Source organism: Myotis lucifugus, unplaced genomic scaffold (genome assembly GCF_000147115.1).
Source record: "Myotis lucifugus unplaced genomic scaffold, Myoluc2.0 scaffold_1079, whole genome shotgun sequence".
NCBI classification, from domain to species: Eukaryota; Metazoa; Chordata; class Mammalia; order Chiroptera; family Vespertilionidae; genus Myotis; species Myotis lucifugus.
This window is the reverse complement of record NW_005872127.1, coordinates 85897-113117: the sequence shown is the minus strand read 5'-3', so window position 1 is coordinate 113117 and position 27221 is coordinate 85897. Positions and strand designations below refer to the sequence as shown.

The following is a 27221-nucleotide window of genomic DNA, read 5'->3' as shown; positions in this document are numbered from 1 at the left end:
AAATCCTCAGAAGCTGAGTGAGAGCTGGGCACCTTAGCACAGCTCCCGTGCCCACCTCCCAGAGCGCGGGGCTCACCATAGGGAAGCTCAGCTTCCGCACGATCTCCGCGAAGTCCTCATTCCGCTCCTTGACCTGGGACTGCCCTGCGGCGAAGTGGCTGCAGACGAAGCAGAGGCTGGTCGTGTGGAACAGCAGGCGGATGGCCACCGCTCCCTTGTTGCCAGTGGCGCCTCCCATTCCCGTCTTCACAGTGTCCACGGCGACATCCCTGGGACACGGAGAACCGGAATCAACGACGCGACACCAACAGGTCCCGGTGCCCGAGACATCAGGGCCGGACGTCACATAATGACAGGAGCGCGCACCCGAGGCCACTGGAGGGCGAGGTGGTGACTGGCACCGTTTCCCAGTGCAGGTCACTCCTTCCTCAGACACACGGGAAACAAGCAGCGGCGGGAGCTGGCGGAGGCACCCACCTGATGAAGGGCGCGTGCTGCGGGCGGATGAAGACGAACAGGCAGACGCCCACCAGCTGCTCGGAGGCCAGCAGCACGTACTTGTTGTCCCGGGAGAGGGTCTTCTGGAGCTCCACGGCCCAGAGCTTCTGGTTCGTGGTGCTGCGGGCGGAGCAAAGACACGGACAGGGGCGCCTGCTTAGTAAGACAGCTGTCAATTACACTCCATAGTTTATATTGTACTCACATTTTTAAAAATGTTTTGATTGATTTTGAGAGAGAGATAGAAACATCGATGAGAGAGAAACATCATCGATTGGCTGCCTCCTGCACGCCCCTACTGGGGATGGAGCCCTCAAGCCGGGCCTGTGCCCTGACCGGGAATCGAACCACTGACCTCTTGGTTCATGGGTTGATGCTCAACCACTGAGCCACACTGTCTTCTTACAGGGTCCAATCAAGGCCCACACTCTCGTACCATACTATTTCACCCACAAGTTTATTCTGAAAATCTTTTTAAAAGTCATCAAAGATGGGCAATTGCTCAACTTTAAAAGCAGACACACTTGGTTAAAATAAAGCTGTTAAGCTCTGGGTTTCACTCAAATAATTTGATTTGTAATGAGGCTTCAGAACAGCAATTCCCAAAGTGTGGTGTGGGAACATCCCTGGGGGTCCCCAAACCCACGAGCTCGAAGCCATTTCCACGCACTACTGAGCCCCTGCCTCCCTCTCCGTGTCCACGGGTGTCCGCTGTCACGGGGCGGAAGCAACGAGGCCTGAGCGCCGGGCCCCTGGTGGGCGCCCTCCTCACTGCCTCGCACTTTATTTATTTATTTATTTATTTATTTTTATTTTTATTTTTTTTAAAATATATTTTATTGATTTTTTACAAAGAGGAAGGGAAAGAGATAGAGAGTTAGAAACATCGATGAGAGAGAAACATCGACCAGCTGCCTCCTGCACATCTCCCACTGGGGATGTGCCCACAACCCAGGCACATGCCCTTGACTGGGATCGAACCTGGGACCTTTCAGTCCGCAGGCCGACGCTCTATCCACTGAGCCAAACCGGTTTCGGCCGCACTGCACTTTAAAGAGCGCATTTCACTGAGACGGTCCCGATGCAGCAGCCAACACTGACTTGATCGGAGCGCAGCCCCGGCCCCTCCCTTGGGCTGTGTGACAAAGGGATACACACAAAGCGTCTGCCTGCTCTGTGACAAGTGGCTGTCATTTCTCGGAAAAGCCCCTGACAGTGTGAGCTGAGAGATGAACTGCCACTTTTTTCATAGAAAACAATTTGTACTTAAAGAATGAATCCCAGAAAGACTGGTTATTCAGACTTAGGTTATTTAGCAAATCCTTTTTGGACCAATCCTATCTTTTCAAGGGAAACAACCTTCGGTATGTGCTCCCAATGATAAAATTTGAGTTTTTAAGCAAAACTGAGAATTTTGGAAAACGTGTGGCTGCTCCTGTGACCTTGACAAGTCCCCGATCCTCCACAGCTGCTGCTGAGGTCAGTGACGATGGCACCGACGTGTATTCTGAATGTGTTAAGGGCACGGCCAACACGTGAAGATCTCCCTAACTCAGCGAGCTAACGTCTTCTCAGTGAACAACAAGTGATGTTTCAAAATCATGCATCAGTCAAAGACAGACCAATAAAAAATGAACATTCGCACAAAAAGTTCATTGCTGTGTTTTCAGATTCCACATTGCCACTAAACTTTAAGAAACTACTCTATTTGTTGAGTTTTGGTGTAGTCTCAGAGAAAAAATTACCGGAAAAGGCCATTAAAATATTTCCATTTCCAACTACATACTTATGTAATTTTCGTCATATAGTTCAACCAAACAACACACCACAACAGACTCCTGCAAAAGGAAACGTGAGAAGCCAGCTGTCTTAAGCCAGATATTAAAGAGATTTGTAAAAAAATTCTTTAAGATTTTCAACGTTCTTCAGAAATTCTTGTAGAAAAGATCCGATACCAAGTCTGAGGACTGCTCTTTCACAGCTTAAAGGGACGTCACTTATTTCCTCTCAATCTCTGCAGACAGACACTGCTGAGCTGCGTATCTGCCTCCACGCTGCCCCAGGACGCCGGTGCTGCCCGCTGGCTTACCTCGCATTCACAATGTTGCCCGCATTCAGCTCCACCATCTCCTCAAACCCGATCGCAAATATGTCTGTCGGCTTACTTCTTCTCTCTGCAATCACGCATTCAAGAAAGACCATTAAAATGCAGCCTGTCAAACGGCCCTGCCTCCAGCCCCCACACGACTGGGATCGTCACCAGATCTCATGAAGATCCACGTCTGTGTTTTCAGTTTAACCAAATTCAAACTGAAGACAAAAGCCCAGGCGTGGAACAACATTACTTTAAATTTACTTCACTCAGGCGCCCCAGGGCTGCTTCTCTAAGACTGTTGTTCTGGGAGACCCTTAAGGCCTTGCACAGATCACTGTGAAAGAATTCTTGCTCGAGTTCATACCATGGACAGTAGAGGAACAAGCCCCTCTAACAGGCTAACGTGAACAACACTGGAGGGGAAGCGGGTCTTAGAAAAGGCTCAGACAACAAGCGGCTGAGAAAACCGCAAATTCGAGGTAACTGTTGGGAGAGATTTTTTACATTCAAATTCGAAAACCACAGGCCTGGTCCTTTGTGCTTTTCAGAAAGTAAAAACCTAGAAATAAAAAGGAGGGAAGCCTTTGATGGACTTGGTCTATAAAATGTTGGACTTCCAATTTCTAACCCCAAGCTTCCTTGGTAAGTCATGCATCCTGAGAAGGGCTCCCTTGTTTTCCAGGTTAAGAAATCAGTCGGGACTTGTCAGTTACACCCACGTCATAAAAGGCCAACCTTGAAACTCCTGGATGCCCGCCAGCCTGGGGGCATCAAGAAGCCAGTCGGTGAGGGTCTGGTTCTTAAAAGCTATGCTGCGGAACTGCTTCCCGCCGTTCACATTCCAGGTGCCCACACACACGCGGATCTTCTTGGGCTTTGAAAACTTGTAGAAACTCTCGCACATGCTCTTCAGAACTTTCGAAGAGGCTAATCAAAGACAAAACACAACAGAGTTTTAACTGCACTAAAACGGTGATGAAAACGGATTTTCACCGCTGAGAAGTGGCGCCCACAACGTACAAGCATCACGGTAAACAAGCACGAAGCACGGTGGGCACATGCAGAGGCAGAGAGCAGCCCTGAGCAGAGCCCAGCCCGATGCGACCCACCAACACAATTTAAAAGTCGACCGCGTAGACACGGTCACCAAAATAAGAGAAGCTATGGTGAAGTTACTGCAGCAACACACAACATGCGGAGGAACGGTTCTTTTCAATGAAATGCTACGTTGTTTTTGTAAGGCACAAAATTAGAGACAGGACATTTTTTAGAAGTATGCCATTGACCTTCATATAACTTTCATTCAAAGGCTGGTAAAAATATAAATTTACTTTCTCCCCAAACAAAACATTTAAGGACATTTACATCTAAGATTCCAGCTACTAACAGGTGGTTGATGAATTAGGGCTCCCTGACAAAGATACAAAGTCTGGATGACAAGGAGGTGCCGGAGATGAGGTCACTGATAAATGCTTCCCATCCCACTCAGAGTGGAAGCAACTTCCTGGAACCATGTGCCTTGCCTGTGCCCTCACCTGCTAGCCATCCCCCGTTCACTCACTGCTCAGCCACTGCCCTCCCGGCAGTGTCAGGCCCGCTCCTGCCACAGGGCCTTTGCACTGGCTGCTTCCACTGCCTGCACGCTCCTCCCTCACTTCATTCAGGTCTTCACTTTGTTGGGAGGTGCCTCATTAACATCCACATTCCGTGCCTAACCTCCTCCGTCCACTCCTTGCTTTTTCTCTATAGCATTTCTCACCGTTCACAAACTACGCGTTTTATCTATTGATCTGTAACTGTCTGTCTCTCTTCACAGAATGAAAGCTCCAGGAGGGCAGATATGTTGGTCTACTGCACTATCTTAGTGACTAGAAGCCCCTGGTACAGAGGAAGTGCTCAATAAATAATTGGTGAATGAATGAATGCCCCATACACCTGAAATCCTCCATCTCTTGCCCTATTTTCCTTCCTTCTAAAGCGCACTTCCGTCGGTTAAGTTAATTTCTCGGCACTTAGAGTGGATGGAACCATAGAGGCCCTTCATCTAAAACAGAGATGATGCACTCAACTGGCAGCAATGGGTCAAAGGAAAAGAAAAGCAGAACGATTCTCACCGTTCACCACAGGACACAGCTTTATCCTATTATTTATTGTATGGAACCAGGACACCGCAGTTTGGTGAGAGAATGAGCCAAAGAGGGAAATAACCTGTGAGCACAGCTCTGATCCCAGGGCAGCTTTCTGCCCTCACTGCTTGGCCTGACCGCTTGCGCAGAGGTGTGGAGGTGGAGAAAGCAGACGGTGTGTCCTGGCTGCTGGCCTAGGTGCTGGAGGCTGGCTGACCTCAATACAGACGCTGGTCTGTATAACTGAGGCCACTGCCATTGTTCCTACTTCGCAAACAGCTGCTGCCACCCTTTCTGTATCTAAACACCAGTCCTTCATGACCTGCTGCTGAAAACCATCAGCCAGACCATGAGCGGTGTGAACAAAAACGTGCCGCCACATTGTATGAACTAACAGTCAGTTTATAAATGGAACGGGTTTTAAAAATCCTAGCTTTTCTCCACCGGCCGGCCCTTAACCTTCACGTGCAGAAAGAAACGAGTCTCTGCTCAAACGGATGTCCACCCTCAGCACCACACTGTCCCCCGGGAAGTGCATCTCAGGACGAGCCCAGAGAGCTGGGGTGAGCTCGGCCTCCGTCCTTTTCAGGAAAACGCCCACGTCTCTCGAAGCGCTCGGCACCACTAGCCAGACAAGCCCTAGTGACACGGGATCTGAGTGAAGGGGAAAAGGTGTCTTTTCCACTAAATTTCTGGCAAGAGTTTAGCTTTTGTTCCCTTCACCACAAACTTGGGTTTAAAGACAAGATCACCAACTCTGACCAGAAAACGAAGGCATGAAATTGCTATGAACAGCAGAGGCAAGAAATAACCACCGTTCGGTCTTATATGCTCAACGCTCCCAGCTTGGTCGGCAACCTCGACGATTTTCAACAGACTTCGGTCCAGGCGAGTTCGGGTCCTGGAGAATGTCCCCTCCACAGTGTGAGGAGGAGCCAATGCCTTTCAAACATTGTGAGTGGGAAACACGGGGGCGCATCACAAACATCATAGGTAGCACTCTGCAACCCACCCCAAGGTCCCACCGGGTCTCCCCACCAGTAACGCTTGTTCATGAAGCATGAAGCGGCATGACACTAGTGAGCTCCACTGAACTGGGTGTGACAGCCGCCACGGGTGGCAGAGAGCGTTCTAAGTGAAGAGACTCTGTTTTCTCAAACCGACACTTTCCCTCAGGTTACAGTGAGGTGTCCGTTTGTGCTGCTAGAATCTGAGGGGAAAAGGGAGCTTCCACGGACAGGGCTGCATTTGTTCACAAGAGCACCCTCAGGAAAGTAAAGAAACAGCTGCCGTGAGGTCGGTGGTTCTCTGTACTGTACCTGACTGCAGCGTCTGCTCAGAGACTACGGATGCATGAGGAGGGAAACAAAGGCTCGTTAGTAACACAGCGAGGCGAGGGCAGACCCGGGGGTGACAAACCGCCCTCGGGCGGCCTCCCTCCGCTCCAGCCCCTCCGATGCCCTGATGTTCTCGGGAGGCTGCAGGGCACAGACTCTAAACATGAACAGCAGCTGAAGCCAACTGTGCATCTGAGGGAAACCGGACAGCGACTCTGCTGTCAGGGGCTGGGCCTACTCCGCAGGCTGCTCCTGTGTGTGTGTGTGTGTGTGTGTGTGTGTGTGACTGTGTGTGTGCCTATACGTGTGTGTGCACACATGTGCACATACACGTGAATGAGAACATGCACCCGAAAACCTGAGAGGCTGGAGGTTCTGAGCGTGGGAAGATACTGCCCTAACATACACCTTTTAGAATTCTTTCTGGGACTCACCAATTGATAAGCTCAATCAATTCAGTTATAACGAAACACACGTATTCCAAAAAAATCACCATGCTGTGCAAAACTGCCATGTCCCAGCCACAGGGTTTATGGGAAAAATGGGGTTAGGGCCAAACAATCGCTTTGGCGGTGACGTACCACAAAGACAGGAACCTAATGAAGACGACACAGTTTTACACGTGTTTGTGGTTCAGGGGGCCTAACTGCTCCTTCATCATGACCCGACGCCAGCTCGCAGCAACAGCCCGGGAGGCTGCAGCCCGAGTCACCGAGTGTCGGAGGCAGGTCCCTGAGTGGCAGCACCAGTGGTGGGAGTGGCTCTCAGCACAGCTGGGGACCCGAGGGAGAGGGGCGAGAGGTGTGTGCACAGGTGTGTGTATTCTTTAAAAATTTTTTTTAATTGATTTTTAGAGAGAGAGGATAGGAGGGGGAAGAGAGACAGAAACATCGATGAGAGAGAATCATTGATCAGTTGCCTCCTGCACATCCCCTGCTGGGGACTGAGCCTACAACCCAGGCCTGTGCCCTGATGTGGAACTGAACCGGGCATCCTCCTGTTGCATAGTTGATACTCAACCACTGAGCCACACCGGTTGGGCTGTATGTGTTTTATATCCTACTCACCTTGCTCTGCTGGGGGCAGTTTTCTGTGTGTACCTGGTTTACCGCCAGTGAAATCATGCAGAGACGAATGCAGAATTGGCACACGCTCAAGATGTTCCCCAAGATGTCACCCACCTTAGGACAAGGCGGCGGCAGAATTGGGTTTGCTTTTTAAGGCCTATTTCACACACAGGAGAACGTGCAGGAAACTAAACTAGGAAACTCGGGTCCCTCGCTCTTCCTTTCCTTCCCCTCGCTGCTTACGGTGGCTTAGTGACGCCTTCGCCTCAAGGGCGGCCCAGGGGGTACAGGGGGAAGAGGTGAGAGGATGCAAACAGCTAAGTCTCCACTGCCGGAAGCAAGAAGGAAGCTTGACATTAAAAGCGTAGGTATAGCAGGTTTTTAAAAAGGATGTTTTTTATTGATTTTAGAGAGAGAGGAAGGGAAAGGGAGAGAGAGAGGCGAGAGAGGCATCAGATCCATTGGCTGCCTCCTGCACCTACAGGGTATCGAGACCGAAACCCGTGCAGCTGCCTTGACCAGGAATCGAACCAGCAACCTATTGGTGCACATGACACCCAACCACTGAGCCACACCGGCCAGGGCCAGATTTTGTGTTTTAAAGCTTTAGTGGGCCTCAGCCCCCCAGCCTACCTACAGAGCCCTGAGGAGCTGACTGTACTTAACGACCTCAGCACCAGGAACAATTCTAAAGAATCCAAGTAATTATCCAAGAGAACATTGCCTGATGAGGAACCATTTCTCCTACGTGCACAGGGAAAACTGGAAGGTTTGGTTTGGAGATAACAGAGGAAATAAAAATGTTGAGTGCTAAGAAGTTAAAATAGAAAAAAACGTAGAGTAAGGAAGTCTAATTTATTAAGTTTTACAATGAATGCTGAGTTTTCTCATGATACTGCTTAGTATATGTTCCTGATATGAGCTCAAGTTCTTGTGGTTTAAATTAAAGGCACAATGAAAGATAAACATATATTTATGTCAAATGTTAAGATTGGAAATAGTGAGGAGAAACCAAGATGGCAGCATAGGTAAACACCGGAAATTGCTGCCTCACACAACCACTTCAAAAATACAACTAAAAGACAAAACGGACATCATCCAGAACCACAGGAAGGCTGGCTGAGTGGAAATTCTACAACTAGAAGGAAAGAGAAAAGCACACTGAGACTCAGAGGAGGTGCAGAAGTAAAGAGCAGAGGTACGGAGGCGCACGTGGAAAGGGCTGGCAGCTGAGGATGCGGTTGTCTTTTTCAATCGGGAGGGAGTCTCAAGCTCCCGACTGCTCTGAATTCCAGTTCCGGGCGAGTCTCTGGGGACCCAGACTCATACGGGGAAAAACTGGACTGTCTGGCATTGGTCGGAACTCGAGGGCGGCTTTCTCTCAGAGGTGCTTGCAGAGATTACTGGTACACTGAGAATCGGGGCCTCTTAGGGTAGGACTGAGGAGCAGCCATAGCTGCTTGCTCCGCCCTGTTGATCCCCAGAGACCCCGCCCCACCCAAGCTGTGCCCAGAGGCTTTTGCATATGTAAGGCCTGGCCCTTTGCAATCTGAAAATTACCTAACAAACTGTAGCTGGGTCAGAAAAACCCAGAACTTCCAAAAGAAGGCCCAAGGCCCCACAGCAGCTTGCATTGCTTCACAGCTGGGCTCCTGCTGGGTAGCCTCAGGCAGAGGCTAGATTAGCACCTCCTTAGAGATCCAAGAGCCAGTGTACCCAGTGGTCAGAGTGGGACCATCCAGATTACAACTCCTCAGATCCATAAGGGACACACTCAGGGGGCAGACTCAGTGAGCACCAAAGCCCCACTGAAGCAAGTCTTGCCCCAGAAGGGTGTCTCCAGCACAGAAGTTCTCCCACCGTAGACACAGCTGATTCTCACAGCCAATTGGCCTGGAGGTCAATCCCTCCCAGTGATACCTACAACAATCAAGACTTAACTACAACAAGACTGTGCACAAAACCCACAAAGGGGTGCACCAAGAGTGTCCACCTCAGGTAATTGAGGAGGCTGAGCCATTGGGCCCTATAGGACACCTAGCACAGAAAACCACTCTATCAACACAGGGAAGCATAAAAAATGCAGAGACAAAGAAACAGGTCACAAATGACAGAAATGGAGGAAAGCAAACTACTGGATATAGAGTTCAAAACCACACTTTTAAGGTTTTTCAAGAATTCTCTGGAAACCGCCGATAAATGTAGTGAGACCCTCAAGAAATCTAGTGAGACCCTCGAGGTTATGAAAAAGGACCAACTAGAAATTAAGCATACACTGACTGAAATAAAAAATATTATACAGAGTTCCGACAGCAGACTAGAAGATCGCAGGAATCAAGTCAAAGATTTGAAATACGAAGAAGCAAAAAACACCCAACCAGAAAAACAAAAAGAAAAAAGAATCCAAAAATATGAAGATAGTGTAAGGAGCCTCTGGGACAACTTCAAACGTACCAACATCTGAATTATGGGGGTGCCAGAAGAGAGAGAGCAAGATATTGAAAACCTATTTGGAGAAATAATGACAGAAAACTTCCCCTACCTGGGGAAAGAAATAGACTTACAAGTCCAGGAAGTGCAGAGAACCCCAAACAAAAGGAATCCAAAGAGGACCACACCAAGACACATCATAATTAAAACGCCAAGGGCAAAAGACAAAGAGAGAATGTTAAAAGCAGCAAGAGAAAGACAGTTACCTACAAGGGAGTACCCATACGACTGTAAGCTGATTTCTCAACAGAAACTATGCAGGCCAGAAGGGAGTGGCAAGAAATATTCAAAGTGATGAATACCAAGAATCTACAACCAACATTACTTTACCCAGCAAAGTATCATTCAGAATTAAAGGTCAGATAAAGAGCTTCACAGATAAGAAAAAGCTAAAGGAGTTCATCACCACCAAACCAGTATTATATGAAATGCTGAAAGGTAGCCTTTAAGAAGAGGAAGAAGAAAAAGGTAAAGATACAAATTATGAACAACAAATACACATCTATCAACAAGTGAATCTAAAAAAATCAAGTGAATAAATAATCTGATGAACAGAATAAACTGGTGAATATAATAGAATCAGGGGCATAGAAAGGGAGTGGACTGACAATTCTCGGGGGAGGGGGAGAAAGGGGTGTGGGGGGTGTGGGAAGAGACTGGTCAAAAATCGTACACCTATGAATGAGGACAGTGGGGGGGTGGTAAGGGCAGAGGGTGGGGTGGGAACCGGGTGGAGGGGAGCTATGGGGGGAAAAAAGAGGAACAACTGTAATAATCTGAACAATAAAGATTTAATTTAAAAAAAAGATTGGAAATAGTGGTGTCCAATAATAAGCAATATTTTAAATTATTTGTTAATATGATTTAGTATTTCTTCAAGCAATAGCAATGAAAAGGTAAGACTAAGTTATAGAAACTTTTGGACAGTGACTAGCAAAATACCCAATATAGGATACAGGTACTGGTTTTTCAGTAAAGCATGTGTTGTCTACATAACTAGGCTATGGAATGCTCTACTAGCTGCATGTTCTGTGAACCCTGCCTTTCACAGTTAGTGTGAACCATTTACCCTCCATCATAACCTATCAGAGAAACATGCATGGGCCTCAGCTTACAGCTTAATAACACCTCTGATCCCGGCCGGTGTGACTCAGGGGTGGAGCGTCGACCCAGGAACCAGGAGGTCACAGTTCGATTCCCGGTCAGGGCACATGCCTGGGTTGAGGACTTGATCCCCAGTGTGGGGCGTGCAAGATGGATGATTCTCTCTCATTGTTCATGTTTCTAACTCTTTCCCCCTCCCTTCCTCTCTTTCTAAAAATCAATAAAAACATATTAAAAGAAAAAATATATTAAAAAAATCATGTTGATAGAAAATCCTTCCAAACCTATTTTAATCAACTCCATCTACAAGTTATTTATGTAACTAAGTTTACATTTCTCTCCTGGACTTCTAGAAGGAATATAAGTGACATAAAGTAGGTAGAATATAAAGTAAGTACGCATACCACGCAAACTTCCAGTGGTTAAAAGTGCTCGCGCTTTGTCAGCTAAATCACTATTTAGAGTGTTTCCCAGGAGCAAAACGTCAATGGCCTCTTGCTTGGAGCTGTCAAAGAAGTTATTCTGAATCGTTCTAGTGACAGAGCGAGCACCATCTTTTAGCTTCCCAGCCTGTTGGGGAGAAAGGAGCAAGGACTCTCATTCTAATCGTGCCATTCCACGCAGCAGGTATTCTGAAACGTAAGGGTGACATAATTGTACTGCAATAAAGGACCTAATCATTCTATTTTGAATAGCGAATCATCACATTAAAATGCTCAGGATGCCACTGTTTCTCTTCCTCTTTGGACCACAGCTCTGCCCAGAGATGGAAGCTCAGTGCCACCACATGAGGACACCTGGGGCGCCGATCGTCCAGCACTGTTTACGGGGAGCGTGAACTAAGCGCACTCCAACAGGAAATCACTTCTACGTCATCACTGCGATGGAGGTGGGGCGGGGAGAAGCAGGGGGAGAGGAGGGTACACTGACTCATAGGCTCTTATGAAAGCTGCAAAGGGCTTTGATAGTAGAAAATAAATTGAAACTATTCCCTAGTAACTTCATTAGTTACAGCTATAACTGAACAGAAGAATGAAGGCCTAGTCTAAAAAGAAATTTACTAATATAGATTACATATAAACTACCATCTACATTTTAGGCCATGGTATTACCTGTGTATATGTAACTAACAAAAATAATAAACTTGGACTAATTCCTACAGGGAGAGAGTTTATATAATGTTCAATGAGCATATACTTACTTAGGTATGTTAGTTACCATAAAGACTTATTTTGATCTTACAGATTTTGATAATTGCTTTAAAAAAACAAAACTTTTGCCTTTTAGGAAAATAGCTTACAATATATTATTTCTATTCCTTAAAAAACTAACAGTAATTGAGGCTTAAAATGTTATTCCCTCCCATATAATTTCATACATAAAGGACATTATTTGAAAAGACACTCACCATTCACATTATCAGGCAATTAATCAAAACGAACCCAGAGAAAGGAAAAGAAAGAACAGTGCAGATGTTAGATTTTAGTTCAATGCAGACGAGTAATTAACATATAAAATTTCGTATCTATCAGGTTAGAGTAAAAGACCACTGACAACATATGTAACCTCTTACGTATATTGTCGCAGTCGCTGAAGAAACAAAAAGGCAAGAGAACGTTGAGGACTTTAAGCAACAGTTGTAGAGCATCAGGTTGTAACAGCAGGAATTATGTTCTTTACGTAAACTGAATAAAGGACAGTTTAACCATTTTAGGCTTTAACAAACAGGATCACTTAGGAGACAATACTGAAACGTCAGCATGTGTGCTCCTATGATGTGAACTGAAGGCACTGGCAGGCAGGGCCCTCTGGCCACATGGCAGCTGTGACGCGGGAGGGAGGCCGACGTGGGAGGGACAAGCACTCGGGGACGGTGAGTGTCGTCCAGAAGGTCACTGGCTGAAGGAAGAGGCTGAGTGAGAAGCAGCGGTGACTGTCCTGCTTCTATTCTGAAGCAATCTGAGGAACTGCAGAGACTTAAAATTCACCTGGGGCCACGAGCCTTAAAATGTCCGTATTGTATATAAGATAATGAAAAATATCTCAAGTATGTTTCCAAAGTCCCTCAATATGGGCCCAATATTAGAGTGGAAAATAGTCTGCAGGTCATGCCAGCAATAAAATGCAACAATGAGGCCCAGAATTACAATTAAGTCCATAGCTCACACTTCTTTTGCACATTTTCCTAAGTCTCATTTTCAAGGTAAAGTAAGTAAAGCATAAAAACATAACCATTAAGCCCTAATAGTGTTGGGCTCACAGTAGGTGTTGCAGAAACTGTCCACTGATTTATCTGTCCATCCAGCGTCTGTCATATGTTTATTAAATAGCGGGCACTGTGTTAAGTGCTGGGGACCCCAAGCCAAATATGATAGGACCCTTTATTACGAAGATCATGGTTAAAAACATCCTACTTATAATAAAAACTAGAGGCCCGCTACTTATAATAAAAACTAGAGGCCCGGTGCACAAAATTCATGCACGGGGGGAGGGGGGTCCCCTCAGCCCGGCCTGCACCCTCTCGCAATCCAGGACTGTTGGCTCGTAACCGCTCGCCTGCCTGCCTGCCTGCTTGATCGCCCCAACCACTCTGCCTTCCTGCCTGATCACCCCTAACTGCTCGCCTGCCTGACTGATCGCCCCTAACTGCCTCTGCCCCCACCTCTATGGCTTTGTCCAGGACGGCCGGAAGGTTGTTCAGCTGTCCGGTCTAATTAGCATATTACGCTTTTATTATTACAGATAACAGTATAAAAAGTAAAACAAATATGCAAGGGAAGAGTCATTTTTTAAAAATGTAAGCATGTTACATACAGGCCTCAGGGATTCTCACTAAATGACTACATATGTCTGTCATACAGCCCCTCTGCCAACCTGGGGAACAGACCTGCTCGATCAGGGCCCCGAGAGGAGGAGTGAAAGAGGAGCAGAGGCATGATAAGGCAGAATTCTAAACAGGGAACTTGAAAACCCTCTGAATTAATAAAGAGGCACTGAAAAGCCTCACCAAGAGGGAAGGAGGGCCTTGTCTAATTCAACAGAGCCACTCACCTTGGCCTTTCCTTCCAGAGCCCCGGTCCCGGCGTAGATCTTACTGATGGAGTCACCGTTCACCGACCACATGGAGCGGAAAACCTCCTGAAAGCGAGTCACCAACTGGGGCTTCTCAGCCAAGCCGAGGGCTTCCAGCTGTTTCGCCAGCATCTGAAACAGCCAGGAGTGACTTTGGTAAGTGTGTTAATACGCTAATTGTGATGTGACTTTTTAAGAGCTACCAGGAGTAAACAGAAAGTTTGCAGCGATAGGACTCTGTAGGACTGGATTCTAAAAACCTAACAGTTCACTAGGCTGTGTTGTTTCCCACCATTTCTATTTTTAAAGTAAACACCACATCAATGAAACTTACAAGCAACTGAATATTCCCTTGTAGTAAGAAGAACATCTTTCTGGCTAAACAATAAAATCGTATTAAAGTATCCCTATAAATCGTACTACTTTACCTCGTTCATCTAAAAGAACTAATTATTCAACAGCATGGAGCAGAGCAGAAAAAATATTTACCTAGTTTATCTAAATGTATATAGAATAACTAAGTTCCTTTAGTTTTTAGATTTAGTTCTGAAGTTTGGGTAATAAGGTCTGGAGATTATGAGGAAAAAAGAGCTGCTCTTGAACTGTCACAAACCAACACTAACATCGGTGCTGTGCGCCCAGGGCCTGGAGGAATGCAGCGGGCCAGGGTCTCTGGCCACCACATCCCCTCATCACAGGGCGCAGTAAGTGTGCAGAAAGCCACTGCTCTTTACTCAGGATGAACTGTGCCTCGAAACCCGGCAGAGTCAAAGCGATGCACAACCCTCACCTGGCCCTTCTCTCACTTGGAGTCCAGTCATAATGTATGCCTGGAACTCACTGAGCTCCGTCCTCTTTGGGTTTTCTTTTACCTTATCTGTAAGGATGGGTACTACCCATAAACCTCAAGGGATCAAAAACTAAAATCCTATGAAAAACCCTAACCCGGGGTTGACTGCCAGGGCTGGTACCAGCGCCGTTCCTCACTGGCAGAGAAGGAAGCAGACCAAGCCAGGGCCGCCTTCATCATTCCGACCGCTCTGTCTTTAAGAAGCTGCGCCAACTGGTCTTCACTGCTAGGCTGGCTTTGCCTGCTTCACTAGTAAGTTTGGTAACCACTTAACCAGTTCCTCACACCTGACTATCAACAGTGGATAACCAGCCGAGTCAGATTCTGAAAAGTGAAACCTGTTGCACTTTTTTTAAAAAAAATATATTTTATTGATTTTTTAAAGAGAGAAAGGGAGAGGGATAGAGAGTTAGAAACATCGATGAGAGAGAAACACCGATCAGCTGCCTCCTGCACACTCCCCACTGGGATTGTGCCTGCAACCAAGGTACATGCCCTTGACTGGAATCGAACCTGGGACCCTTGAGTCCGCAGGCCGACGCTCCATCCACTGAGCCAAACCGGTTAGGGCCTGTTGCACTTTTAACAAATCTTTAAAGTGCCTCAGTCAACTCGCTCTCAGAATCCACATCAATGCATCCAACCAGCTAAAAACAGAGTTAGCAGCACCGAGCCACACAATACACTCCATCCAGAAGGCCAAATGCCCGCTTTCACTTTTCTTGTCTGTCATATTTTCTAAGTACATTATAATGATAAATCTCAAAGACAGATTTCAGAAAGGGCAAACAGTAAAATTTATTTAGTTACTTGAGAAATGTCTCAAAAGACATTTCTGTAGCAGAGAATTCTACACACTGTGGTTTCATTTTTGAGACAGAAAGAACCGCAGCTCCGGCAACTAATCCACCAACACTCCGGCCCCAGGTCAGACCATGCACGGAGGAATAGGAACGCGGGACTTCCTGTCCTGTTTCCACGGCCGCTGAGAACTGCTCAGTCCCTGCGGAAGGAGTAAGCGAAGACCCGCCACAGCCGCGGCCCTCACCGCAGGATGGAGGACTTTGCGGGCACGGCGGCTGTGTGTCCAGCACTGACACTGCGTCTGTATTTGACTGGCCCCGATGGTTACGAGGCAGAGAAAAAAGGGTCTTCACAAAAGACCCTTCGAGAAGCTGATCTCATTCACTTCCATGCTTGCTAACACAGTCCAGTCCTTCAGAGCCACTGACTGGACGCCATGCAGGCTGCACTGGGTACAGACCATCCAAACGCACCCTACAGGCTGTGCATGGTCAGAGCCTCTCCATCCAAGAAACCTTTCAAGGACCACACAGAGAACGAGGACAGTACGGATATATACGTCTTTCTTCTTCTTCTTCGAAAGAAGGCAAAAGAGGCCGTTACTGGACTAGGAGAAGCAGCAGCGCTGGGTTTATCGGGAAAGTTAAGGAGTAACGGAGGGAAACACAGCTATACGTGGAGTACAACAGGTAAAGGGAACTAAAAAGACGAGGGATGTGGGGGGAAAAAAAGAGGAGAAGGGAAATGCCTTTACTGAACCTAACTGCTCTGGGGGCGGTCATGAGCGCCACTGAGAGGCACCGCACGGTCACGCACAGGACAGCCACGCACAGGACGGTCACGCACAGGACGGCCACACACAGGACGGCCACGCACGCACGCTGGCTCCTTACCTCCAGGCCCAGGAAGGCCTGCACGCTGTTCGTCCTGTCCAGGCAGTCCAAGCAGTTGGTGCGGACGGTCCCACTCTGGCACCTGCAATGAAGTCACTCAAATTAAAGAGGTTGTTTGAGAAAAAAACAACAGAACTCAAACAAACTGAGAAAAATTAAGGTGATTAAAAGGTAGCATCCACTTTCTCCCCCCGATTTTTTATCATTACAATTTTCAAACATAGAAGAAAGGTGAAGAAATTCTACAGTGAATATCTGTCTACTCACCAGGTCCTACAACTGTTACCATTTTGCCACCTGTTCTTTATCACATTCCTACCTGTTCCTCCACACCCACTTATTCTTAACTAGCCCAGCAGTGAAGAATACATTCAGACTTACAACACCATAGTTCTCTGCACATAAAAGATATCAAACATTTAAGGAATAAATTTTGAAAACCTAAGATCGTAGGGACCGGCTACAGGGTTAAGCCTCGGATGACCTGTTCAAAGCCACAAACAAGTCCCAGCTTAGAGGGCACAGCCCTCTTAGCATAATTAGGCTTGACCTTATGACGCTCCCTAGATCCTTAGCTAATGGGCTGTGGGAGGTGCAGCAAGTGCTACCAAAACAAGTGAAACTCACAAGAACACTGTAACTATGGTGACCACTACCTTGTTTACCTCTGGCTATAAAATAAAGGCTCAGCTTGCCTCTGGGTCTCTCTCTGTGGCCTCAGCCAGGCACAGGAAGACCCCCCTAGACCCAGCTTATTCTCTTTGTCTTTTCTTCAGTCCTTCACCGGCCTCCCTCAGGCTCGCCGAACCCTTGGCTGAGCTGGCCTGGCACATACGATCTCTTATCTCTACTGACTGTCCTATGAAGTTTCTATAGCATTAACATATAGTAAATACTGTACACTGAAAAAATGTGAGCTTTGTTTACCAAAGATTACCTCAACCTATATTCTTAATTTCAATCTTTCAATACTTACTTTTCTCCTCTACTTCATATGCAAAAGCTAACACTAAATTACACTAAAGCAGACAATACGCAACGTCTTTTACTTCCATTTGCATTTAGTTGTCTTTACGAGGCAAAAATATTAAAACATCATTTTAAGAGAGAAGTGGAACAGCCTCTCAGTACCAGGCTGGGGTCGGGAGCCTGAAGGATTCTAGCTCTCACACACCCTGGTCACGTGACGAGGGGCAGGCTACGCCAGTGCCTCCATCTCCTCCCCTGCAAAAAGGGATAGAATAGGGCCTCGCCGCTGTGGCTGATACGTGGAAAACCCAAGGGCACCGCCTGGCCACAGTATGTACCCAATAAAGTAAGCTATTGTTATTACCTGCTGAATTCTGAAGAAAAACAAACCTAAATTCAAGTATAGTCATTATAAACTTTGATTTTAAAAAAGACATTTAAGGGTGTAGTGTTAAGAGTCATTTTTAAATTATAGCAAAGTTCCAATTTAAAGGAAAGAGAAACGGAGCAGGCGAACCTTCGAACATCACTTCCGTCGAAATGAAAAAAGCCGTAATCGAGGAACCTCTGGACCTGAGGCCGGAGGACGCTGTGCAGCTTACATCGGCCTTGCCCCCCTTCACCAGCTGGTGGTAGTCGAAGCTCACCATCTGCACGTCGGCCGCGTGCTCCGAAGCCTTCAGGTGGCTCTGGGAGGGAAAGGCAGGCTTCACCCAGGGGGAGCGCACGAGGCCCCCCGTGTACCTGTGACGGGAACCTGACCCTGAGAAGCAACACTGACGCGCAAGGCTTTCATCCACGCAGCAGCCAGTACCTGATGCCATGTTTCTCCTGACCCTCCGGCCCGGCCCCGAGCGGCGCGGTGATGGGCAACCAGAGAACTTAACACTTGGAGTGCGGGAAACGAGTTAAGTCGGCTCGCGTGAATTGCGCGTACTCCACGGGAGCCGTCTTTAACTCGGTTCATATAGATTTGCGGTGGAGTGCGGGAAACGTGTAAACTCGGGCCGATTGTAACTGCGTATTACCAAATATTTGTTTGTAATCCACCCTTTTGGTGGATGGAACAAAACCAAAAGACAGAGCCATCTTATATTTTGGCGGGAAATTCACCCCACACCGGAGTGTTAAGTAACATTCTCATCCGGTTTAGAAAATGAAAAGCTATTTCCACCCACTCGCATTTCATGTTTACAATCCAAATTTAATAACTGTTTATATCTACCATAAATCTCAAAATAAAGTGGCTCTTGTTTTAAGACAAAGACTATAAAACATAAAATTCTTTTTTATATCTTTGTTCAATACATACAAATGCTTTGAAAGTTTACCATAAAAAGTTATTCTCTAATGTATAATCTGTTTATTAATAATATTTATTTCACAAAGTTAAAACAAAATAGCTGAATAATTCTGGAGCTCATTAGATTGAAATTAAGGAAATGTTTCTAACCATTTTGTTTAAGCTTATAATTTTATATAACATCATAGTTTATATTAACTATTAAATTGGTGTTTATGAAGAATGTTTTCTTTAGAAGGCTTATCTTTTACTTGAAATTCTCATATTCCTCTCATCAACACGAGAAGGTGTGCTCCTGCTGTACATCAAGGCATTCATCACCACCTCAAGGGCTAACAGTGACTGGTTTCCAGCAGTGGGCAAGCGATTGCAGGTGGAGGAGCAACCAGGAGAGGAGCACACAGGGGGAGGAGCAAACCGGGGGAGGAGGACAGCAGGGGGAGAGGAGCACACCGGGGGGAGGAGGACCCCAGGGGGGGGAAGACCCCAGGGGGGGGAGGACCACAGGGGGAGGGACCCCCCCGGGGGGGGAGCACCCCAGGGGGAGGGGCACCCCAGGGGGGAGCACACCAGGAGAGGGAGGAGCACACCAGGGGGAGGAGCACAGAGCACACCAGGAGAGGAAAATATCAGGGGGAGGAGCACACCGCCTGGGTCTTGCCCAGGACAGAGGGACACTTGGGGGAGGATCTTCTGCTTCTCCACCACAGCAACAAGCCCACTTCGGGAAAGTGTCAACAGCCTTGACGACTTCCCACAACCCCAGGCTCGCAACCTCACCCTCAAGCGTTTCCTAACAGCCGAAGGGCTAACGTCCCACGAGCACCACCCTTCCTCCAGGCAGCCTTTCCTTCCTGGCAGATCCCAGGACTCTACTGCATGGTCACACCCTCCTTACCTGGAAGGCCTTACTGAGCATATGTTCACCTTCCTTAGATCCAAGCAGGTTTATTACTATTTGTTTGCCATACAGACTCTTAAGTGTTCTAAAATGCCTGTTAAACAAAGAAAATAAGCACATGTCAAGTGATAAGGTGACATTTTTTTTCAATAAATAAGAACCATTATTAATCAGAACTTACATGGTCCTGTTTAAACTCAAAACTGGCAAAATTGAATACAGATTCATTCCACGTGGTCTCAGGAACGGATGGGAACTCAGTCAGTGTCCTCTCTGACTGCGGGTGCCGGGCCCCACCAGTGCTGGAGCTGCGGGTCCCCCGGTCCCTCTCCCCGGGAGCCTGGTGCTGGCCCAGCACAGAACACAGGCTGGGCGGGCAGAGGGCGCAGGGCTGCCCCTCACACCCAGGACATCACAGCCTCCGTGAGCGTTTAACCCAGTGCAGCCAAACCTCACTGCACATGTGATCCACATACTAAAAAATGGTAATACTGTCACAGTCACTTCAATTCTTTGTTTTGCACTACGTGCTTGAAATCCAGTGTATACTTCACACTCCAGCACATCTCCATACGGGCCAGTCGTGTACCCAGCAGCGACATGGGGCTGGGGGCTGCGGTGCTGGGCGGCCGCCCGCAGGGAGTCTTAAGGCCGAGACCAGTGCTGCCACTGCTAGAGGTCGTAACACTGTCTCCGGTTAAGTCAGGATCAGAAGACATTTTACTTGGAGCCAAAAACCGTAAAATGAACCCGTAAATGTAATGACCACAGGTCTCACCGCTTAACAACTTCAAAACCGAGAGCACCTGTACACAGAACCAGCCCTACCTGTCAAAGGCGGGCGCATTGGCTTCGAAGCCCCTGGACATCCGGACACGGTGCGAGCCCACCTGGGACAAGAAAGATGTGGTCACACCAACAGCCACCATGAGACCACAGACAAACCACCGCCATGCGCGGTCATGCATTCGCTGAGCACAGAGCAGTGCGCCAGGTCACTGACCACTCACCACAGTCTCTTAAAAAGACAAGTTCTAAAAAAAAAAAAAAGGCAAGTTCTAGGAGTTTCTCCTCCCTTTTATTTTTTAAAATGTAACCTCGTAACAAAAGAGCTAGAAGACAGACCATTATGAAACACTTGTAAACTAAGAGAAAATTTTAGTTGTGAAAGATACGTGTAAGCAGCGACCCCTTACACAGTGCGGACCGCGTGTGCCAGGCACCGGTCTGCGCACCTCCCATTCCGTCCGCACGAGAACCCTCAGCAGCAGCTGCACTGCCACTGCCACTCCCTTCACAGACCCCCGCCCAGGCCCAGGGCAGCAGCGGGAGAGGGAAGATTATTCAGAGCTTTGTTTTCAGGGACGCATTTTCCTGCCCTCAGAGGCTAAGTTGTCGTGTACTAAGCTACTGAGAGAGCAAATACGGAAACCCTAAAAATCCATGTACTGTGAAAACATCCAGATTTTATCAAACACAGCAGCTGAATTTCTACGGATGTTGAAAAAACATTACAGGGCAAACATATCTGATACAATTCCAGGAACTCTGCACTCTGGTCCTTGTTTAGGAATCTAGCTGATATTAGATTGAATACAGAACTCTCCAAAGAACCAAAAAACGATCCTGGAAACTTAAAACATATGGAAACTTTCAAGAGAAAAAAACAACAACTTCGAACACCTACCTGCAAGCCTGGCTGCTCCCAGAACAACGGAACCGAGCCCCGGATTTGGATGAAGGAAGAAACGGAGTCATCTAAGTACACGACCTGTAGAGAGAAGCACAGATAAAATCGTTCTGTAGGCATGGCTGCCACTCTATGTCAGGAGACAAATTGACTAATATTGGTTGCACAGGTTGTATCTTATGACCCACCTCTCATACACAAATTGTCCTAACAAAATATCTCCTATATATACAGGGTGGGGCTAAAGTAGGTTTATAATTGTTTGTGTGGAAAATACGATAATTAATAAATAATAATAATACAAGGTTAAATTCTGTTTTGCGTATACTCCTAACTATAAGGCACTTTTGCCCCAACCTGTATTAACCAGAAAAATATCCTATATAATAAAAGGCTAATATGCAAATTGTCCCCTTGACTGGGAGTTCGACCAGTGGGGAGGGGCCAGCTGGCCAACCACCCGTGGCCCCTCCCTCCGGCTGACCGGCCCAATTGGCCCCCATTGGGGCAGGCCAGCCAGACCCCACCCATGCACAAATTCATGCACCAGGCCTCTAGTTAGAAATATAAGCATAGGAATCACAACTTTTAAAAAGGAATTCCTGTTAAACAGTACATATCTTTCTATTTTTTATACACATACCTTTCTATTTTCACATACTTTTTTCTTTAGTTTTTCATATTTTTAAAAAATTAATTTGAAGATGTGAGCTGGGCTTGAGATGTGAACTAAATTTGCAATTATATAGTTTCACAGCAAAAAATATCATAATTTTTAAGTTTGGATGGTTCAAATATCTACAGATGAGAGTTGGGATTGACTTCATTTTACAGAAAAACACTTTTCCCAAGTTGTCTAGCTCTGTCAACAAAGATTTTAAATTCAACACCAAAGTGTAGGCCCTGGCGGGCCATGCTGAGCAGTGAAACGCCTGCTCCTATTTGGAGAGCGTCCCCACCCTCCTGCTGCCCTACTGCTTCCTGTGCGTCCACCGCCCACAGGAAGGGAGCAATAAAACCCTGGTACCTGCTCCGTTTCTACAAAATTGGCGACGTGGCCATCGTCGTTGGTGCCGCGGACATTGAACCTGGTCCCGGCGCGCTCGCAGCTCAGCCTGGAGATGAGGCAGGCCTTGGCCTGCTTGTGGGCCGCGTAGATGGTCCTGACCTCGACGCCCCCGCACATGAGGCGCAGCAGCCAGTCGTCACAGCTCACGCCGTAGTGCTGCAGGTGCAGGTGCAAAGACTGGTTCCTGGGGAGAGGCAGGGCCGCCTCAGTCCCGGAGCACAGGCAGCACAGCACCGGCTCCTCCGGGACCCGCCGTTAAACCAAAGGCACTGACAGTCGGTCGGCTCGTGTACGTTTCCCACGCTAGGCCTCAGGAGGCTGGGCGTGAAACGAGATCCCGGGCAGGTGACCTGCGCCCAGCGCAACGCCTTTCTTCACCTTTTCCGGGACTTGTGTCTCGTCCATCAGGGAGGCGCAGGGTTGGCACGAGCAGCAGAATCTGTCCCTCGCCTGCGCCCTCCCGCCCTCCCACACCATCTCCTCCTCTGCTCCTTCCCACTTACTCATAGCACTGAACTTGACCTGCATCCCATTCCTACTGAGCCAAATAAAATTAAAATAATAGGGGAATGTTGGCTTAGAAGGGCAATACTGCCAGAGACAAGATCTCAAAACTAAGAACAATAACATGAGTAACACAATCCTATTACAACGAATTCATTCCTAATTTTAAACTATAGATCTTAAAGATATTTCTGAAATGAGAGGTTAGTCGAGACCAGGGAGAGCAAATAGGTTTCATGACAAGGTCTATGAAGTGACAGTGGGCGTCGGCCTTGCCCGCTGAGGATTCTGGGGCAGAAGGTGTGCGGCTGCACGCCCACCCGCCGTCTGAGAGGACACGCTGGCCCAGTGGCCGCCTCCGGACTCACCAGAAGAACCTGTTGTCGGTCGTGTGCTCCTGCATGCGGCGGTGGGCGTTAAGGCTCAGGTCCAAGCTGACCCCCGAGGCCGACCACGCGAAATAGAAGTTCCCCGAGTTCAGCACCTTGCGCACTTCGGAAATGCGATCCTCATCGGAGGAGTCGGCTCGCAGGGATATAAACTCCGTGGAAGTCACTCGGAACACTTCAGATTCTTGAATTTTCCCCACAGACATGCACCCGGTGACGAGGACCAGATAATGTAGCGTGGTGTCACCTGCGGAGAGCAGACTGCAGTGACTCGAAGGCTTTGAGAGAGAGTGTCAATCATCCCAGACTCCACATGTGAGCTGCCCGCGTGGTGACGTCTTTCAACCCTGATCAATCTAATCTGGGATGGTGTTGGCTGACGGGAGGCTCGCCGCCTGCTCAGGTTAATTATGTTGATGATAAACTTACCCAGGTTGAGGCGTAAAACACCGAGGAGTCCATATGCATCCAGCACTTTGGAGTATGTACTCTTGATCGCCTCCTTTTCTGCAGAAGCTACAAAAGAAAAAAGTTTTAGGATCAGAAATAAGACCTGATACATCAGGTTTTATTTACCTATAAAGTCAGAGTTTCAACCAAAAATTTCTAATTCTAAATCTGATATTCTTAACAAAGGTGTTGCAAAAAATACTTTCTCCGACTTGTAGCCTAAATGTTCTTCCCAAAGAGTGAGCCCAGGCTCCAGCACTACCTACTGACCCATCCCTCCCACCGACCTGTGTAACAAGATCTTTAGCAATCTTCGTTTGGGGGCTGTTTAGATTTTTCTTTCCTCCCCCCCGCTGACAGGTTTGACTGCTGTACTACTAGAACCACCGCTCTGACGCCCCCTACAGGGTAACACAGTCCTTAACAAGAGAGCTCTCTGAATTGGCCCCAGGCACCCTTCCTGTTTCGTTTCTCATCACCCCCACTCCTCGCATCCCCTGCTCTCACCACACTCTCACCAGTGCTGTCTCACTCGCCCTTTCACAGTCTGCACCTCCGCACAGCACAGCCGTCTGGCCTCCTGCCTGCAGGGCTCTCCCCACCTCTGCCTCCTGGCAAATTCCCTTCACCTGACAGATACGAGGCAGAAGGTCACTTTCTGGAAGCCTTTCTGCATCCCCAGCACAGCTCGGTCAGAGCTCCGTCCTCGTGTTACCGACACTGTATCTGTCCTCACTTCCTTCCCTTCGCCAGGCTGCCCGAGGCTGCAGCCCTGTCCTCCTCGCCCTTCCATCCCCACACGTAGGCTAGGGTTTCACACTCAGGGACTGAGCACCGTTTACAGAATGAAATGAACCACCACACAGCTTCGCATGGGAACAGGAAATCTTCCGTCTGGCCTTTGTCTTGTTTCTTCCACAATAAAATTGATGTTATCTTGCTAATGAACATACCCCACAGAATAATTTCTGTATGGCAGGCTGTTTGATTGATATACTAAGAAAAAAACAACAACAAAAACACCCTCTGGAACTTTAAAGGAAAAATCTTCCTAGTTCTTAGCAAATACATTGATTAAAAATTTGACAGAGAACCAAAGAAAAGTAACCCACAGCTAGAATCTCAAAGGATAATTACAAACAACACCTTCTCACACCTACACACGCAGAAAGGCACGAGCCCTCGCTCCCTCCGCCTCCCTCCAAGTCCTTTCCCCTCCCTCCCGCCACCGCTCCCAGCCCGCCTGCATCTTCCCGGAGAAAGCAGCGCTCTCTCCAAATGGCGCTGCGGTGATAAACTCTGATAATACCGTGTCAGCCCCGCCCTGGGCATTCTTCTTAACGAGGAAGAAAGATTCCTTTGTTTTATGAAACTCCATGAAATACGCAGAAATATATGGTGTAAGAGGGAGAGACCTAATCGAATTATTGTCCCATTTCTCAGCAATTTAGTTCTGGAAAATAAGGTGAGCATCTCCCACTGTGAGATGAGTTAGGATAAGAAAGCCAGGCCGCTTTAAGACACCGTGCAAACCGGTGAATGGCTCAGGGCGCATCCCCCCTGCCCCTCCTCTCCCACAGAGTCCCTGGCCGCCCCTCTCCCCGCTCCTCCTGGGTCCGAGTTCGTTCTTTCCATCCGGGAATACCCGTCAGTCATCGTTCCAAACACTCGCATCCCGCCTCCAATACCTAACGCAGGCACCACTTCCTTCCCGACCCTCTCCCTGACCCCTGTGGCTGCAGGTCAGCCGGTCTCTGTGTCACACACACCGCACAGCACACACTGCGTCCTGAGAGCAACAGGAGCCCGGTCTCCTTTCTCTGCATCTCAGCCCCACACCAGCCCCACACGGAGACGGAGACGCCGGCCGTGCGGCTGCCGAGTGTGCATCTGCTAGACCAAGACGAATCGAGAGGCTCAGCACCAGAGGAATTGTTTTGTTTAAAATAATACATAAAAAGAGGTACTTTTTTTATCCTCTCCCAAAGATATTTTTCCTTTTTTTTTTAGAGAGAGAGAGAAGGGCGGGGTGGGGGGGGGAGAGAAACATCGATGCGAGAGAGACACATCGACTGGTTGCCTCCCACACGTGCCCTGACTGGGGCCGGGGGTCTAACCTACAACCCAGTCCGTGCCCCGACAGGGAATGGGACCCATGACCCTTAGGTTCTCAGGACGACGCCCTAACAACTGGGCACACCGGCCAGGGCAGAAGAGAAACACTTTCCCCTGGCACGGACAGTACCTGAATGCTCTCTTATTGAAATTTAACAATTCCTCACGGGACGTCTGGAAATGCAAAGGCGATGCCGGGTGTCTGAGGTGGACGTGAGGGTGGGCGTGGGAGACAGGCGTTGTTCAATGACTTCCAACCAGGTTTAAACTGGGGGCTGTCACCTGCTAAGGTGTGTGGGGTGCTCAGCAGAGCCAAGGGCAAGGATAATGGAAACGGGGTCCGGGCGTGGGGACAGGAAGCTCAGGTCCCTCTCCTGCCACAATGAGCTTCTGCTCACCTCTGTCAACATTCTGCTGAGGCCACGCCGCCCGGCTGGGGGACAGCCTGTCTCTAGGGCTGGCAGGGAGCGGGCAGGGGAGCTATGGGGGCAGCCCTGCCCTCTCTCGGGGCTGGGCAGGGAGCGGGCAGGGAGCTATGGGGGCAGCCTGCCTCTCTCGGGCTGGCAGGGAGCGGGCAGGGAGCTATGGGGGCAGCCTGCCTCTCTCGGGCTGGCAGGGAGCGGGCAGGGAGCTATGGGGGCAGCCTGCCTCTCTTGGGAAGAGGGAGCTATGGGGGCAGCCTGCCTCTCTTGGGAAGAGGGAGCTATGGGGGCAGCCTGCCTCTCGGGCTGGCAGGGAGGGGAGAGGGAACTAAAGAAAGTTAGCGAGAATGAGAGAACAGGATGACAGTGAGCGTGACCTTCCTAGAACCATGCTTTGCCTGTGGCTGCACGCCCCGTGGTTTGTGGGCAAGGGATTTGCATGTGGGCAGCACCGGGGCAGGCAGACCCAGAGCCTCGAGGCAGAAAAGCCCAGCGAGGAGGCGGCACAGCCGCTGGGTTCCAGACGAGACTGGAGGTTGGGTGATTCACCGGAGATCACAGAATCGGCCGCAGGAGAGCCGCTCTCCATCTCAGCACACACCAAGGGAAGAATGTTCTACAAGGCCAAGGTTTTCTCTGCATAATTAAATAATTAAAACTCCAGCTGGAAGACATTAAACCATCCAAAGTAATGTTCCACTTAAGCTACACATTTCAATCTTGGCAACAGGCCAAAACCAAAACCACCTTTCACACATGCATGCAACAAGTATGCGCCGAATGCCTGCCGGGTCCCGGTGCCCATCCCTCTGTCAGGAAGACGGGCATTCACAGCCATCCACACGCAGGTGAGAAGTGTGGACGCGCTGGGACGGAGTCCCACAGACCTCACCAACCTCACTTACACTCTGCAGAAGTGGCCTCGCAGCTGCAGCCTGAAGAAGGACCAGGCGGCGAGCAATGAGAAGTGGAGGCACCAGTGTTCCGGGCAGCAAGCACACAGCTCCGGCCAGCAATCCCAGCCCTGAGCCCACCCATCGGCAAGGTGTGCGCTGGGCACCAGCAGGCAGCAC

The 27221-nt window shown here is 48.5% G+C and overlaps 1 protein-coding gene across 1 annotated transcript; it reads right to left on the bottom strand.

Moving 5' to 3' along the window:
- Window positions 1–76: 76 nt before the first annotated feature.
- Window positions 77–23723, bottom strand: LOC102437870 (synaptojanin-1; the record flags this gene model as incomplete). Its single annotated transcript, XM_023747973.1, is given in 16 exon segments — window positions 77–269; window positions 478–618; window positions 2588–2672; window positions 3329–3520; window positions 6039–6062; window positions 11122–11287; window positions 13769–13921; window positions 16337–16418; window positions 17823–17905; window positions 17908–17994; window positions 19507–19603; window positions 20338–20399; window positions 21197–21280; window positions 22227–22452; window positions 23141–23408; window positions 23591–23723. Coding segments are annotated over 16 exon segments (2076 nt in total), but the record flags the coding sequence as incomplete, so codon positions are not given.
- Window positions 23724–27221: the final 3498 nt, after the last annotated feature.